This window comes from Bison bison, unplaced genomic scaffold (assembly GCF_000754665.1).
Source record: "Bison bison bison isolate TAMUID 2011002044 unplaced genomic scaffold, Bison_UMD1.0 scf7180017864089, whole genome shotgun sequence".
Taxonomy (NCBI): Eukaryota; Metazoa; Chordata; class Mammalia; order Artiodactyla; family Bovidae; genus Bison; species Bison bison.
In genome coordinates, this window is record NW_011494661.1 from 2,809,419 (window position 1) to 2,823,597 (window position 14,179).

The 14,179-nt window shown below is 36.9% G+C and overlaps 1 protein-coding gene across 3 annotated transcripts in view; it reads left to right on the forward strand.

Annotated features, from left to right (window-relative positions):
• The window catches only part of PTPRZ1 (protein tyrosine phosphatase, receptor-type, Z polypeptide 1), a 212,740-nt gene that overhangs the window by 111,686 nt on the left and 86,875 nt on the right, over positions 1–14,179 (forward strand). For all 3 annotated transcript variants that reach the window (XM_010838070.1, XM_010838071.1, XM_010838072.1), the window contains exons 3-4: positions 10,255–10,434; positions 12,600–12,751. In XM_010838070.1, coding sequence (XP_010836372.1) covers positions 10,255–10,434; positions 12,600–12,751 — 332 coding nt within the window. The remainder of the gene's footprint in view (positions 1–10,254; positions 10,435–12,599; positions 12,752–14,179) is intronic.

Genomic DNA, 14,179 nt, shown 5'->3' on the forward strand with positions numbered 1-14,179 from the left:
GGTATCTCTAATTTTCTCAAAGAGATCTCTAGTCTTTCCCATTCTACTGTTTCCCTCTATTTCTTTGCACTGATCATTGAGGAAGGCTTTCTTTTCTCTCCTTGCTATTATTTGGAATTCTGCATTCAAATGGGTATATCTTTCCTTTTCTCCTTTGCTTTTTGCTTCTCTTCTAAAGAAGAAAAAGTCATAAAATTTTAGACAGTAACTTGGAAGTAAATTTCTAATCACTCCCTGTATTTATTTTTACTGAGCATTAGCTAATAATCTTCTTTAATATAGTCCTTAAGGAAATCTTGTGCTAGCCTTTTCCTGTATAAATTGATAAGTACCTTCCCTGACATTTGTAACCCTCTGTCAGTTGGATGTATCTGCCAGGCTTGCAAAGCTTCTCTGCTGCCCTAATGTCAGCATCCCATTAGGGCAGATAATAATGGAAAATGCCGTCCTGACTAAACAACGTGTCATGCTGAAATTGTTTGCATTTTATCTGCTTTCAGCACATTTTTAATAGCAACCATAATTTATATTTGCCAACTGCTTTGATCTCTCTAGCTCTGGAAACCTCTCTTTAACCAAAACCATAAGCTGGCATGCCGATTTATGCTTATAAAAATACATCCTCATTCTTCTTCTCAACATGGAAAGTTACCTCGGACATCTTTCTTCCTTTGCTTTCAAATTATGTGAAGATATTTACTGGTGTGACATGAAATCACTCAATGACTGTTGGCTCAGTACTTTGGGAGTTTATTTTCTTATCTTTGAGGAAACCCACTTTCTAAAGCAGCTGATTATATCATCTGAAAAGTGTTTACATACCTAAATATATTTACCCATTTTGCTGGAGTACAGTTATATGCTATATTTTTATTGAAAGTAACACTGATTTACTTCATTTCTGTATTTAAATAAACTGAAATTTGAATCTATGACATCTCACTGCTGATAACTTTGTGCTACTTCAGTGACTTACACATTTAGCTTTTGGTGTATTTGTTAGTACCTATGAAGCAAGTCCAGTGTACTTTATAAAGCTTTGATTTATGGCATATGGAATCTTGAGAGGAGTTTATTCAAAGCAGTTACTTGCATTAATGCCACAATCATTATTGTAGTCTACATTCTAATATTACATTTATATTTTCCTCTTAATAATATTTTATATGTAAATATGTACAGGCACAAATGTTTTCTTACATCAAAATCTGGACTAGACAAGAAATCCATTAAGATTAAAAGCAGTATACGTTTTTCTTAACAATATCTTGATTTTTAAAGAATCAGTTCCAAGTCTTCTGTTATTCAAATCTTGTTAAATATCAGTAATTTATGGTAACCTTGAAAAGAAATAAACATTGGGATTTTAAATCATGTTTATATGAATTTCAGTGGATCTTTGCTGAATGCCTTATACTATATTTTAATTATTTTATTAACTTTTCTGATACTGGAAGATTAGACTCAAGAATCGTGTAAAAAAGAGGGGAACAAAGATTTTTTTTCCTTTGATTTTCATTTTCATCATTTTCTCACTTTTCAAATGTTAAAAAGTATGCATTGGTATTTTACTCACCCTTCTTTATTTTAAACTCTATTTTTCCCCAGTTGATATTTTTATGCTGGACACTGATGGAGTAATAAATACTTTCCTACACAAAATGTTTTTTAGAATGTGCTCCTATTTAGAAGGTATATAGTACAAAGATATTGAAGTACAGGTAACTATAGATATTTTCTTGAACTATTGTTCATTCAGGAAATATTTATTTAGGCCTTAAGTGCCAGGTTCTAAGAAAGGTTCTGTGAAATTACAGTATGAGCAAGAAACAGAAACATACTGTATTCCAAATAGATCCAGGCTATCTTAGCCGTTCAGGCTTCTACAACAAAATACCATAGACTGGTGGCTTATAAACAACAGAAGTTTATTTATCACAGTTCTGAAGAACCAAAAGTTAAAGGTCAAGGCACCAGCAGACTTTGTATCTAGTGAGGGCTGCTTCTTAGATCACTGTTTTTTCACTGTAACCTCATATTTAGGAGGGGCGAGGGATCTCTCTGGGGTCTCTTTAATAAAGGCACTAATCCTTGATGTCAGTCAGAGCCTTTATGACCTAATCACCTCCTAAAGGCCCCACCTCCAAAGGCTATCACATGGAGAGTAGGATTCTAACATATAAATTTTGGAGGGACTTAAACCTTCAGTCCATTGCACTGGGATTGGGCTTCCCTGGTGGCTCAGACAGAGAAGAGTCTGCCTGCAATGCTGAAGACCTGGGTTCAATCCCTATATCAGGAAGATCCCTTGGAGAAGGAAATGGCAATCCATTCTGGTACTCTTGCTTGGAAAATTCTATGGACAGGGGAGCCTGGCAGGCTATATAGTTCATGCAGTTGCAAAGAGTCAGATACAACAGAGCAACTAACTTTATCAAATCAGATGAAGACACATAGAAGATGCCAGTGGAAGTGTCCACTCATTATGCAGCCTCCCTCTTCCTGCTCATCCTGCATTCCTGCCAGTTCAACCTCTCTGATGAGGCAACAGTGAGCTCCTTAGTGTTCCAAAGCCTCAGTGCCTCCCACTGGCCTCCCTAACTACATCTGATTACAGCCTGCCTTTCAGTCTCCCTCGGTAAAGAGGCATTCACTCCCTCCTCACTTCTCTCTGAGCATTGCCTGCACTTTTCTCCCACAGTGAGTTTGCTCAGGCTCATCACCCAAGCAGACATGCTCTCAGTTGCCCTCTGCCTTCTGGATTCTGTCCGTCCCTCAAAACCTGCATTGCATGCGTTGATAACCGTGTTTACCTTCTTTCATCCCATCTACTCCTTTATGCACTTGTCTTATTTTTTATTGAACACATTCCCAACCTTCTGGAATGAAAGAATAAACAAGGATCAAACAAACTTGAACTCATGCATATTTCCTACAGAGCCTACAATTGCTTTCCATTCTGCTTGGAATCAAGAGTGCATAGGATGTAAATACTGGATATATCCGCTTGGTGTTCAAAGTTTATTGCCCAAGCACTTAATTTGTGTCTACCGTGTGCCAGACTCAGAGTTTGGTGATAAGATATAGATGTGATAGATAAGTTGACAAACAACAGACAGTCTGTGAAGTGCTCAAGTAGAGGTGAGCACAGGAAATTCATAGGGGTGGCACTAATTCAGGTGAGTCAATAAATGCATGAAAGAATGGACGACTATGTGAATGAATAATTTAATTCTCCAGAGCTGTCATTTAGTAGTCTGCAGTCCTCCTGATGGGTAAATCACCGTGCTGATCTTCTGCTGCAATGACAATGCATATCCTAATTTCTTCCTTCACAACATTTGTTAATAACTCTCAAGTGATACAGTATAGTTCTAATCAATTCTGTACACCTGCTTTCTTGGATACATCATCCTGGCTTTAATTACTACATGGACTGCAGTCTCCAACTGCAAAATTAAAAACATTAATTTGGGAATTTTAAAAATAATATTTAAGCATAGGGTTAAATATTGCTTCATTATCAAAACAGCTAAAGTATATTTAATGCTTCTTTGATTTATGTTTCATCCTTGTGCACAATTTTAACACAATTTTCTTTTCCTGGATTTCTACTTATGAGTATCTGAAACATCCTTTTTTCAGAGTCCATTGCAAAAATAACATCAAGGTCTTATATCTTTGGACTTTTTCTGTTTTACAGCCTTTTCACTGAGAAATTTTCTTTTCCCTGTTCTCACTCTTTTGTCTTTTACTCACAGAAATTAAGGAGTCTTCCTGAACCTGTGCTGTAGTTGGCATGATGAGCTAGTAGGTGACTTAAACTGAGTCCACACTCAGTGTAGTCATTTGATGCACTTCAAACATAATCCAGTGACTCGGGATCGTATACCGTCAGACAACACCCAGTGTGGACATCAGATCTTTCTTGAGATCCTTTAGCAGAAGTTTAGTTGGGACTACTCAACAAAATTGTCATATAACAGACAGGTAGATGTGGCCTACAGTTGAATTTAGAAATGTTCTTTAGTTGGTCAGTTTTCTTTCTTTTTTTTTTTCTTATTTTCATCCTATGTTAGACCCCTGTGAGCTCAGACTAATAAAATGAAAGACATTTTATTTAAAATATATATTAAAAAAAAGTTTTTAATATAACATTTTTTTGTCTGATTCAGTCATTCAAGAAACATTTATTGAATACCTACCATGTGCCAGGCTTTTCTCTAGATGCTAGAGTGTGGAAACAAATAAATAAACATAATTAGTATCTTGTGCTGTGCTGTGCTGGCGCTTCAGTGATGTCCGACTCTTTGCGACCCCATGAACTATAGCCCACCAAGCTCCTCTGTCTATGGGATTTTCCGGGCAAGAATACTGGAGTGGGTTGCCATGCCCTGCTCCAGGCAGTCTTTCCCACCCAGGGGTCAAACCCACGTCTCTTATGTCTCCTGCATTGGCAGGCAGATTCTTTACCACTAGCACTACTTAGGAAGCCCCAGTTAGTAACTTAGGAGAAGAAAAATAAAATAGGAGAAGTGATTGAGAATTGCTGAGGAAGGGAAGTGTATTTTATACAGATTGTTTAGAGAAAGCCTCTCTCTAAAGAGATGCATTTGGGCAGAGACCTGATCAGAAGAAGCCTTGCAAACAAATGGGGCAGAAGATTCCAGAAAGTGAGTGGCAGCAAGTGGTAAGCCCCGAGGCTTCTCATGCTTAAGGAACAGAAAAGAAGTCAGTGTGGCTGGATTAGAGAGTCATCACCACAGAGTGGCAGAAAATGAGATCCGAGTGGATGTGACTGGTGACATCATACAGGGTCTGTCAGCCCTGGGAAAGAGTCTATATATTTTATTCTAATATGAAAATGCATTGGAAGGACCTAAGTCAGTGGCACCCCACTCCAGCACTCTTGCCTGGAAAAATCCCATGGATGGAGGAGCCTGGTGGACCGCAGTCCATGGGGTCGTAAGAGTCGGACATGACTGAGCGAATTCACTTTCACTTTTCACTTTCATGCATTGGAGAAGGAAATGGCAACCCACTCCAGTGTTCTTGCCTGGAGAATCCCAGGGACGGGGGAGCCTAATGGGCTGCCGTCCATGGGGCCGCACAGGGTTGGAAATGACTGAAGCGACTTAGCAGCAGCAGCAGCAGCAAGTCAAGGAGTTATGTGTAATCTAACATGTGCTTTAAAAGATGACTAGCTACAGATTGCATTAGTTTTCTTATGCCACACAGCAAATTACTACAAATTTAGTAGCTTAACCTGTATTATCTCATGGTAGACATGGGTCACTTTATTGTTGTTTAGTTGCTAAGTCATGTCCGACTCTTTGCAACTCCATGGATTGCAGCATGCCAGGCTTCCTTGTCTTTCACTGTCTCCCAGAGTTTGCTCAAACTAATGCCCATTGAGTGTATGATGCCATCCAACCATCTCATCCTCTGTTGCCCCCTTCTCCTCCTGCTCTCAATCTTTCCCAGCAACAGGGTCTTTTTCCAATGAGTTGGTTTTTCTCATCAGGTGGCCAAAGTATTGGAGCTTCAGCTTCAGCATCAGTCCTTCCAATGAATGTTCAGGGTTGATTTCCTTTAAGATTGACTGATTTGATCTCCTTGTTGTCCAAGGAGCTCTCAAGAGTATTCTTCACCACCACAGTTTGAAAACGTCAATCCTTCAGTATTTAGCCTTCTTTATGATCCAACTCTCACATCCATGACTACTGGATATGTCTAAGTCATTGTTTGTAAAAATTTAATGTGTATATGAATCTCCTGCAGATTGTGTTAAAATGTAGATTCTGACTTGGTGAAGCTGCAGTGGAGACCTGACTCTCCTAACAATCTCCTAGTTGATGGTGATGCTGCTTGTGGAACAGCAAGACTTCAGGCCAGGAATGAGGGTAGCTTGGACTAGGGCACTAACAGTGGAGATGAGAAACGACCTAATTAAGGAAATATTTTGAAGGTAGATCCCAAAGGGCTTGCTGAGGAGGAAACAGAGGCATGAGGATGACTTCTGTGTTTATGAACGACAGTGAACGTAGGAGGCACTAACCAGTAGGGCAGAAATCAAGTGTTCAGTTATGGATGTGCTAAGTTAGAATCCACATAAAGATGAGCACAAAATATTATGGACAAAACAGGTTATAAATCGTATTCAGTGTTACTAGGGACTTAAAATTTTGTGTTTCTATGCATCACAACTATCAGACTCTTCCTAAGTGTGCTCAGAATTTATTGTACTGTTTTTAAAAATTTAATAGGAAGAGCTTTATTGATTCATACCGCAGTTTCTCTCTCTTGTTTCGCTTACAATGACATGAGTAAAACAAGCAGTGCTTTCTTGTCTCCATGCCAATGTTCCTTACAGTGAAATTAACATAGTATTATTACTCAATTCTTTAAAGTTGTTCCTAGAAGCCAAAATGTGCATCACTGTGCATATTTAAAGCATATTGTATTCAAGCACTCTAAGCTTAGAGCTAAGATTTTAAAACAAAATAAGTTTTCAGCACCTATTATTGATTCTGGTGAATGCCTCACTAGGAGATGAATTGCCTAATTTTCCCAGGCTATGCAGGCAATTCCATGGTGTGATTAATTATTATTTCTTTCCTGGGTTAAATTATGCAAAATGAGCTTTAGCACACAATGACAGCTTGTGTGAAAGTCATCCTCTCTGATTGCCTTATCCCAAAAAGATGGTATAGACTAGAGTTGTATGGATAGTATGTTTTCTTATAATTTCTCTAAACATCAATAGTCTAAAATCTTGGCCTTACCCATACTCATGTTCAAAAAGAAAAGCATTTGAAAGGAAGAAGCTGAAAATGGTGCTGCATTCTCTTTCATGGAATGGCTGCAGAAATGCTAGAGTTTAGCCAGAGAAAAGGTTGAGACTTGGATCTGCAACATTTCCTGTATTTTAATAAATGAACATTAAATAAGACATACCTATTCTTAGCACTTCGTGGGTACTTAGTTCAGTTAATATCCAGTGAGGTAAGGTTATGAGAGATGGTTTATGGCTTCAGGTAGTGTTGAAATAAAGGCAAAATTACAGGGCAATTTTGGTTGAGAGGACTGTTCTTCCTGTGGAACAGATGAAAATTCACTTTACAGTAAACAAAATTCTGGAAAGCCCTGTTTGATTTTTCTTCTTGTTAAACAATATAGTCTGTTAAGTTTTATGACCAGGAAAAAAGAAAAGAGGGAAAAGAAAGAGATATTTCCAAGATAGCCCAGATGATTATGTTTATATAAATGAGACCCTGAGCAGATGGAAATTTGGGCTTCCCTGGTGGCTCAGATGGTAAAGAATCTGCCTGCAATGCAGGAGACTGGGGTTTGATCCCTGGGTCAGGAAGATCCCCTGGAGAAAGGAATGACTATCTACTCCAGTATTCTTGCCTGGAGAATTTCATGGACAGAGGAGCCTGGCTGGCTACAGAGTGGGATTGCGTGGGATTGCAGAGTCAGACACGACTGAGTGACTAACACACAACACACACACAGATGGAAATTAAACCAAATCAGTCAATGGCTGGGATGACATATAGTCTACAGCGTCCACCTTCACCCCATGGAGAGTGCTAAGGAAGTCAGATCATAATCTAACTCCTATCAACTGGACATGTTTTAATCTGGACCCCTGGGTTAGGACTAACATCTGATAAGACAAATGGATTTTCTGTGGATTTGTAAGAGTGTGATGGCTAAACAAGGGTCTTGTTGACCCCTTCTCTTGTTCTCATGATGTACCATATTAAAACCCAGAATCTAAATCTAGGAATACAGTTGTTTCTCAATATCAGAGAGGGATTGTTCCAGGATTCCTTCGGATACCAAAATTTGTGGACGTGCAAATCCCTTATATAAAATGGTGTAGTATTTTCATATCGCCTATATACATGCTTCCATAGTCTTCAAATCATCTCTAGATTATTTATAACTAATACAATGTGGCTCAATTGTACAGAGGACAGGGATCAAGACCATCCTCAAGAAAAAGGCAAAAAAGCAAAATGGCTCTCTGAGGAGGCCTTACAAATAGTTGTGAAAAGAAAAGAAGCAAAAAACAAAGGAGAAAAAGATAGATATACCCATTTGAATGCAGAGTTCCAAAGAATAGCAAGGAGAGGTAAGAAAGCCTCCCTCAATGATCAGTGCAAAGAAATAGAGGAAAACAATAGAATGGGAAAGACTAGATATCTCTTCAAGAAAATTAGAGAACCAAGGGAACACTTTATGCAAAGATGGGCTCAGTGAAGTACAGAAATGGTATGGACCTAACAGAAGCAGAAGATATTAAGAAGAGGTGGGAAAAATACACAGAAGAACTGTACAAAAAACATCTTCACAACCCAGAGCCAAACTTCCTGGAATGTGAAGTGAAGTGGGCCTTAGGAAGCATCACTAAGAACAAAGCTAGTGGAGGTGATAGAATTCCAGTTGAGCTATTTCAAATCCTAAAAGATGATGCTGTGAAAGTGCTGCACTCAATATGCCAGCAAATTTGGAAAACTCAGCAGTGGCCACAGGACTGGAAAAGGTCAGTTTTCATTCCAGTCTGAAAGAAAGGCAATGACAAAGGATGTCCAAACTACTCCACAATTGCACTCATCTCACACGCTAGTAAGTAATGCTCAAAATTCTCCAAGCCAGGCTTCAGCTTCTGCAAGTATTGAACTTGCAGATGTTGAAGCTGGCTTTAGAAAAGACAAAGGAACCAGAGATCAAATTGCCAACATCCACTGGATCACTGAAAAAGCAAGAGAGTTCCAAAAAAAACATCTATTTCTGCTTTATTGACTAAGCCAAAGCCTTTGACTGTATAGATCACAACAAACTGTGGAAAATTCTGAAAGAGGTGGGATTACCAGACCACCTGACCTGCCTCTTGAGAAATCTGTATGCAGGTCAGGAAGCAACAGTTAGAACCGGACATGGAACAACAGACTGGTTCCAAATAGGAAAAGGAGTACGTCAAGGCTATATATTGTCACCCTGCTTATTTAACTTATATGCAGAGTACATCATGAGAAACGCTGGGCTGGATGAAGCACAACCTGGAATGAAGATTGCCAGGAGAAATATCAATAACCTCAGATATGCAGATGACACCACTCTATGGCAGAAAGTGAGGAAGAGCTAAAGAGCAGTTGATGAAAGTGAAAGAGGAGAGTGAAAAAGTTGGCTTAAAGCTCAACATTCAGAAAACTATAAAATCATGGCCTCTGGTCCCATCACTTCATGGCAAATAGATGGGGAAACAATGGAAACAGTGGCAGACTTTATTTTTGGGGGGCTCCAAAATCACTGCAGATGGTGACTGCAGCCATGAAATTAAAAGACGCTTGCTCCTTGGAAGGAAAGTTATGACCAACCCAGATAGCATATTAAAAATCAGAGACATTACTTTGCCAACAAAGGTCTGTCTAGTCAAGGCTATGGTTTTTCCAGTAGTCATGTGTGGATATGAGAGTTGGAGTATAAAGAAAGCTGAGCGCTGAAGAATTGATGCTTTTGAACTGTGGTGTTGGAGAAGACTCTTGAGAGTCCCTTGGACTGCAAAGAAATCCAACCTGTCCATCCTAAAGGAGATCAGTCCTGAGTGTTCATTGGAAGGACTGATATTGAAGCTGAAGCTCCAATACTTTGGCCAGGTGATGTGAAAAACTGACTCGTTTGAAAAGACCCTGATGCTGGGAAAGATTGAAGGCAGGAGGAGAAGGAGACAACAGAGGATGAAATGGCTGGATGGAATCACCGACTCAATGGACATGAATTTGAGTAAACTGTAGGAGTTGGTGACGGACAAGGAGGCCTGGCGGACAAGGAGGCCTGGCGGACAAGGAGGCCTGGCGTTCTGCAGTCCATGGGGTCTCAAAGAGTCAGACACAACTGAGGGACTGAATTGAACTGAATACAATATCAATGCTGTGTAAACAGTTGCATATACGATGTAAATGCTATGTAAATAGTAGTCAGCACTTGGCAAATTACAGTTTCCTTGCAACATTCTGGAGTTTTTTCCCAAATATTTTTGCTCTGAGGTTGGTTGAATTTGCAGTTGTGAAACCCGTGAATACAGAGACCAATTGTAATTGCTCTTAAGAATTGGTTTAAAGATGTCTCAGTTTTTCCCAATGTTCTGTCTATTTTTATGTAACATTAACTACTTTATAAACATAAAATTTAGCTTTTGCATAATTATTTAAAAACCAAACTTATTGCCATTTTTTCCTCTAGGAGCACTGAATCAAAAAAATTGGGGAAAGAAATATCCAACATGTAATAGCCCCAAACAGTCTCCTATCAATATTGATGAAGATCTTACACAAGTAAATGTGAATCTGAAGAAACTTAAATTTCAGGATTGGGATAAAACATCTTTGGAAAACACATTCATTCATAACACTGGGAAAACAGGTAAAATACTTGCATTTTATTTCTGACTTTAATATGTTTATCAGACTTAGAATGTGTTTAGATTATTTTCATTAAATTTTTCTTTGAATGATGTATGTAGTATGAACTGGATAGAAACTATGGGTACAAGAAATCAAATAGAAAATTGGAAGTTTAGACCTTTAGAAATGTGTACAAACAATTAAATAACCAAAGTCATAATGTTCTCTAGTAATATAGCAATAAAGATGCCTCCACAGGAAGAGCTGATAAAGATAACATAATATATAGCTAATTAACTTAATAACTCTATCACTGGTTAATCACTTAGTCAATCAGGATTTCTTTCTCTTGTGCATTTTATTTGATTTTTTCTACTCAGTTGTATATTATGTTCAGTATTTGGATGTGAAAAAAGCAATCTACTATAATTGAATTTTAAGAAATTATTGGTCCTTCTAGATAGAAAGTTTTAAATTATATACTATACTTAGGAAGCACTCTCTAATAAAGCTTTTTTTCTTAGTATGCAAATTATGTCATAAAAATTCCAGTAAGCAACAAATAGAAGTTCACAAAAGCTAGCATTTTTTTCTGATGTTATGTTTTAAATGAAATTGTATGTATATCAACAAGTTATGTAAAAGCAAATATACTCATGGGAAAAAGATTAGAAAAAATATTCACTATAGTAGTAGCCATGTTGGGGTGATTTTATTGTAAGTGATATTTTTCTCTATTTTCCATATTTTGCTAATATAATTGTGTGAATATTGTAATTTAAATTCTGTGAAGGTAGGAATTTTTCTGGATCAGTGCTTGACAAATAATAAGCACTCAATAAGTATTTGTTGAATGAATAATTTTATATGTTATAAGAGGCCTGGCGTGCTGCGGTTCATGGGGTCGCAAAAAGTCGGACACGACTGAGCGACTGAACTGAACTGATAATGTATTATTAATTAAATATATAATAGTATATTGTCCTAAATGTTAGACATTTTAATTACTAGTTTTAGTGGGTGTTACAAAGAAGTAAAGCATGTAATCTCTGCTTCATTTTTCTTGGTGGAGTGTGGTCAAGCACTTAATCTTTAGAGCCACACTTTCTAGGTTCAATTCTGGCCATTTAAAGCACAGTGTGGAACCTTGAGCAAGTTCCTTAACCTTGCTGTGACCAATTTCCTTATCTTGTAAAATAGGGATTGTAATGGTATCACCTTCTATTGTGTAGGATCAAATATTTAATACATGTAAAGTAATGTAATGCCTGTCATGTCATAAGTGATAAATGAATGTTGACCATTATTGTCATTTGTTGCTATTGTTATTATTCATGAAAATGTATATCTCTAACTAGCTGTGTCTGCTGAAAAAAAAAAATGCAGCCTAGAAATTATGTTTTACTCAGAAGTCTTTACACTGCGCAGTATGTTGGATTCAGTTCCAAATGCCAAAAGTGATTTCTGCCCAATGAAACAAAGACTATTTAAATCTGACTGAGAGACATTGAAATCCTGCATTAAACTCTCAAGAGAATCATTAATCCCCAGATGACTCCTAAAATACAGATAGTAGATGGTATCTGCTAGGGATCTCTAGAGTTTAAGATTCTGAGACTTGCCAGCCAGGTTTCAAACATGAGATGGCTAAAACCCCTTCAAAAGGAAAAGGTCTCCCGCCTTCCTTGCCACAGTCTAGGACAGAAATTCTGAAACTTGATGAAGCCTGGGGTGATGCTTGGAAACGTAAGGAGATGGGACAAAAGCAGCAGCAGCTTAATAAGGAAGAGAAACAGGAACATGAGAAGGTTGGAGAAAAGACCTTTCCTTTCCAGTCTTCTGTTCCTTCTCGCTTTAACTGTCCCCTCTCCACCATGTGAGGCATTAGAGGAGCAGGGTTTTGGACACCAAACAAAAAAAACGTAGGCTACCCACAGGGTAGGTGAACTGCCTGTCTCTTGTTTTAAGTGTTGTATGGCAGTTAAGGTCTTGGATTTATTTTACACTTGTGGCAGTAGGATACATTAAGTATATTATGCAGTTACAAAGTTCAGCTTTCAAAATATGTAGCTTATTTTTTAAATTTATCAAATACATTATGTTCTTAATGTACCTTAAAATTTAAACTTGTAATTTTGATTTTCAAAAACTTAGATGTCAATTTATTGTGTTTTTTTTTTCAAGTGGAAATTAATCTCACTAATGACTACCGTCTCAGTGGAGGGGTTTCAGAAACAGTGTTCAAAGCAAGCAAGATAGCTTTTCACTGGGGAAAATGCAATATGTCATCTGATGGATCAGAACATAGTTTAGAAGGGCAAAAATTTCCATTAGAGGTAAGTCAGTAGTCCCACTACTTACTATTTCATTTTCTAAGTCACTGGGATTTCATTTAACATATAATTTGATTCCTTTGTAATTTATACAGTTATATTTTGTTTACTTGGTTAATATCTGCATTTCTCTCTGGACTGAGCTGTATAAGATCTACAGTTGATTTTCCACTTTCTAGTAATGCTGAGTATCACATTATATTATAGATGATTAGTAAATATTGATGAGTGAATGAATGAATGAAATTCTTCCCATAGCCCATTAGGGAAAAAAGAGGGAAACTTCAACTACTAAAAAATCAATAAACTTCAAATTAAAGTGATAAAATGTTTCAAATTTAAAATCAGCAAATAAATATAATGCATAGTAATATACAATTAAAAATGTGAACACTTTCACACATGTCTGGAGAAGGTATAAATTGGCAAGACTTTCTGGGAAGCATTTCACTTGTTCTTATCAATAACTTTAGATGTTTTATTCTCAATACTTACATTTCAATTTATAGCAATTTAGTCTAAAGAATAATTAAGGACATACTCAAAAATTTGGAGGCAAAGACTTATTTACAATAATAAAAGTTGAAACAAAAGGAAATGATTACATTACAATGGATTATTATAGATCTTGTGAAAATCCTGTTTTAGAGTGATTTATTTAACAGAAAAGGTTCGTCATAAGATATGAATGCTTTTAAAAAGCAGAAGGTAAAATAGTATATACAGTGTTATTATTCTAAATTTTGTAAAGTGTGAAACTAATTAATGGCCTAGAGAGAGTCCAGAGTCTAAGTCAAACCGACGAGGCTTGAATATTGGCTTCACATTTAGTTAGTAGTTATATGACATGACATTGTATGAATTATTTAATTTCCCTAAGCTTCTGTTTCTCATCTGTGAAATTGACTTAATAGTAGTAACACTTCTCTGTAGAGTTATTAGGAGGGTTAAATGAAAGGTTGAATTATTACTGTTGTAAAAATAATGGAAGGAAACCAAGAAAACATAAATTGTAATTTTCTCTGGGTGATGGCATTATTACCTTTTCTCCTTTAAAATTCTCATATTTTCTAGATTGCCTGTGTTAAAGTTGTATTTTTACTTTTATAATTCAAAGCATTTATTGATAATAAAAATAAAATGAGTTAGTTACTTAATAAAGGATTAAAAAATAATGTGGATAAACACATTCAAATGTGTGGCTTATAATTTCTTAAATATCCTTAAAGAGAAGTATATTTATCAAATCTTGTTTGTCAGAAATATGAAAATCAACTCATTAAACAGGTAACATTCTCAATTCTGAGAGTTTAGCTCTCTCACAGTACTCCTTAGAACAGAGGTGAAAATCAAGAAAACCCTAAAAATAACACAAGCCATGATTCAGTAAAATTGTACAGAATCTGTGTACTAAACCTCATATATTTTTCT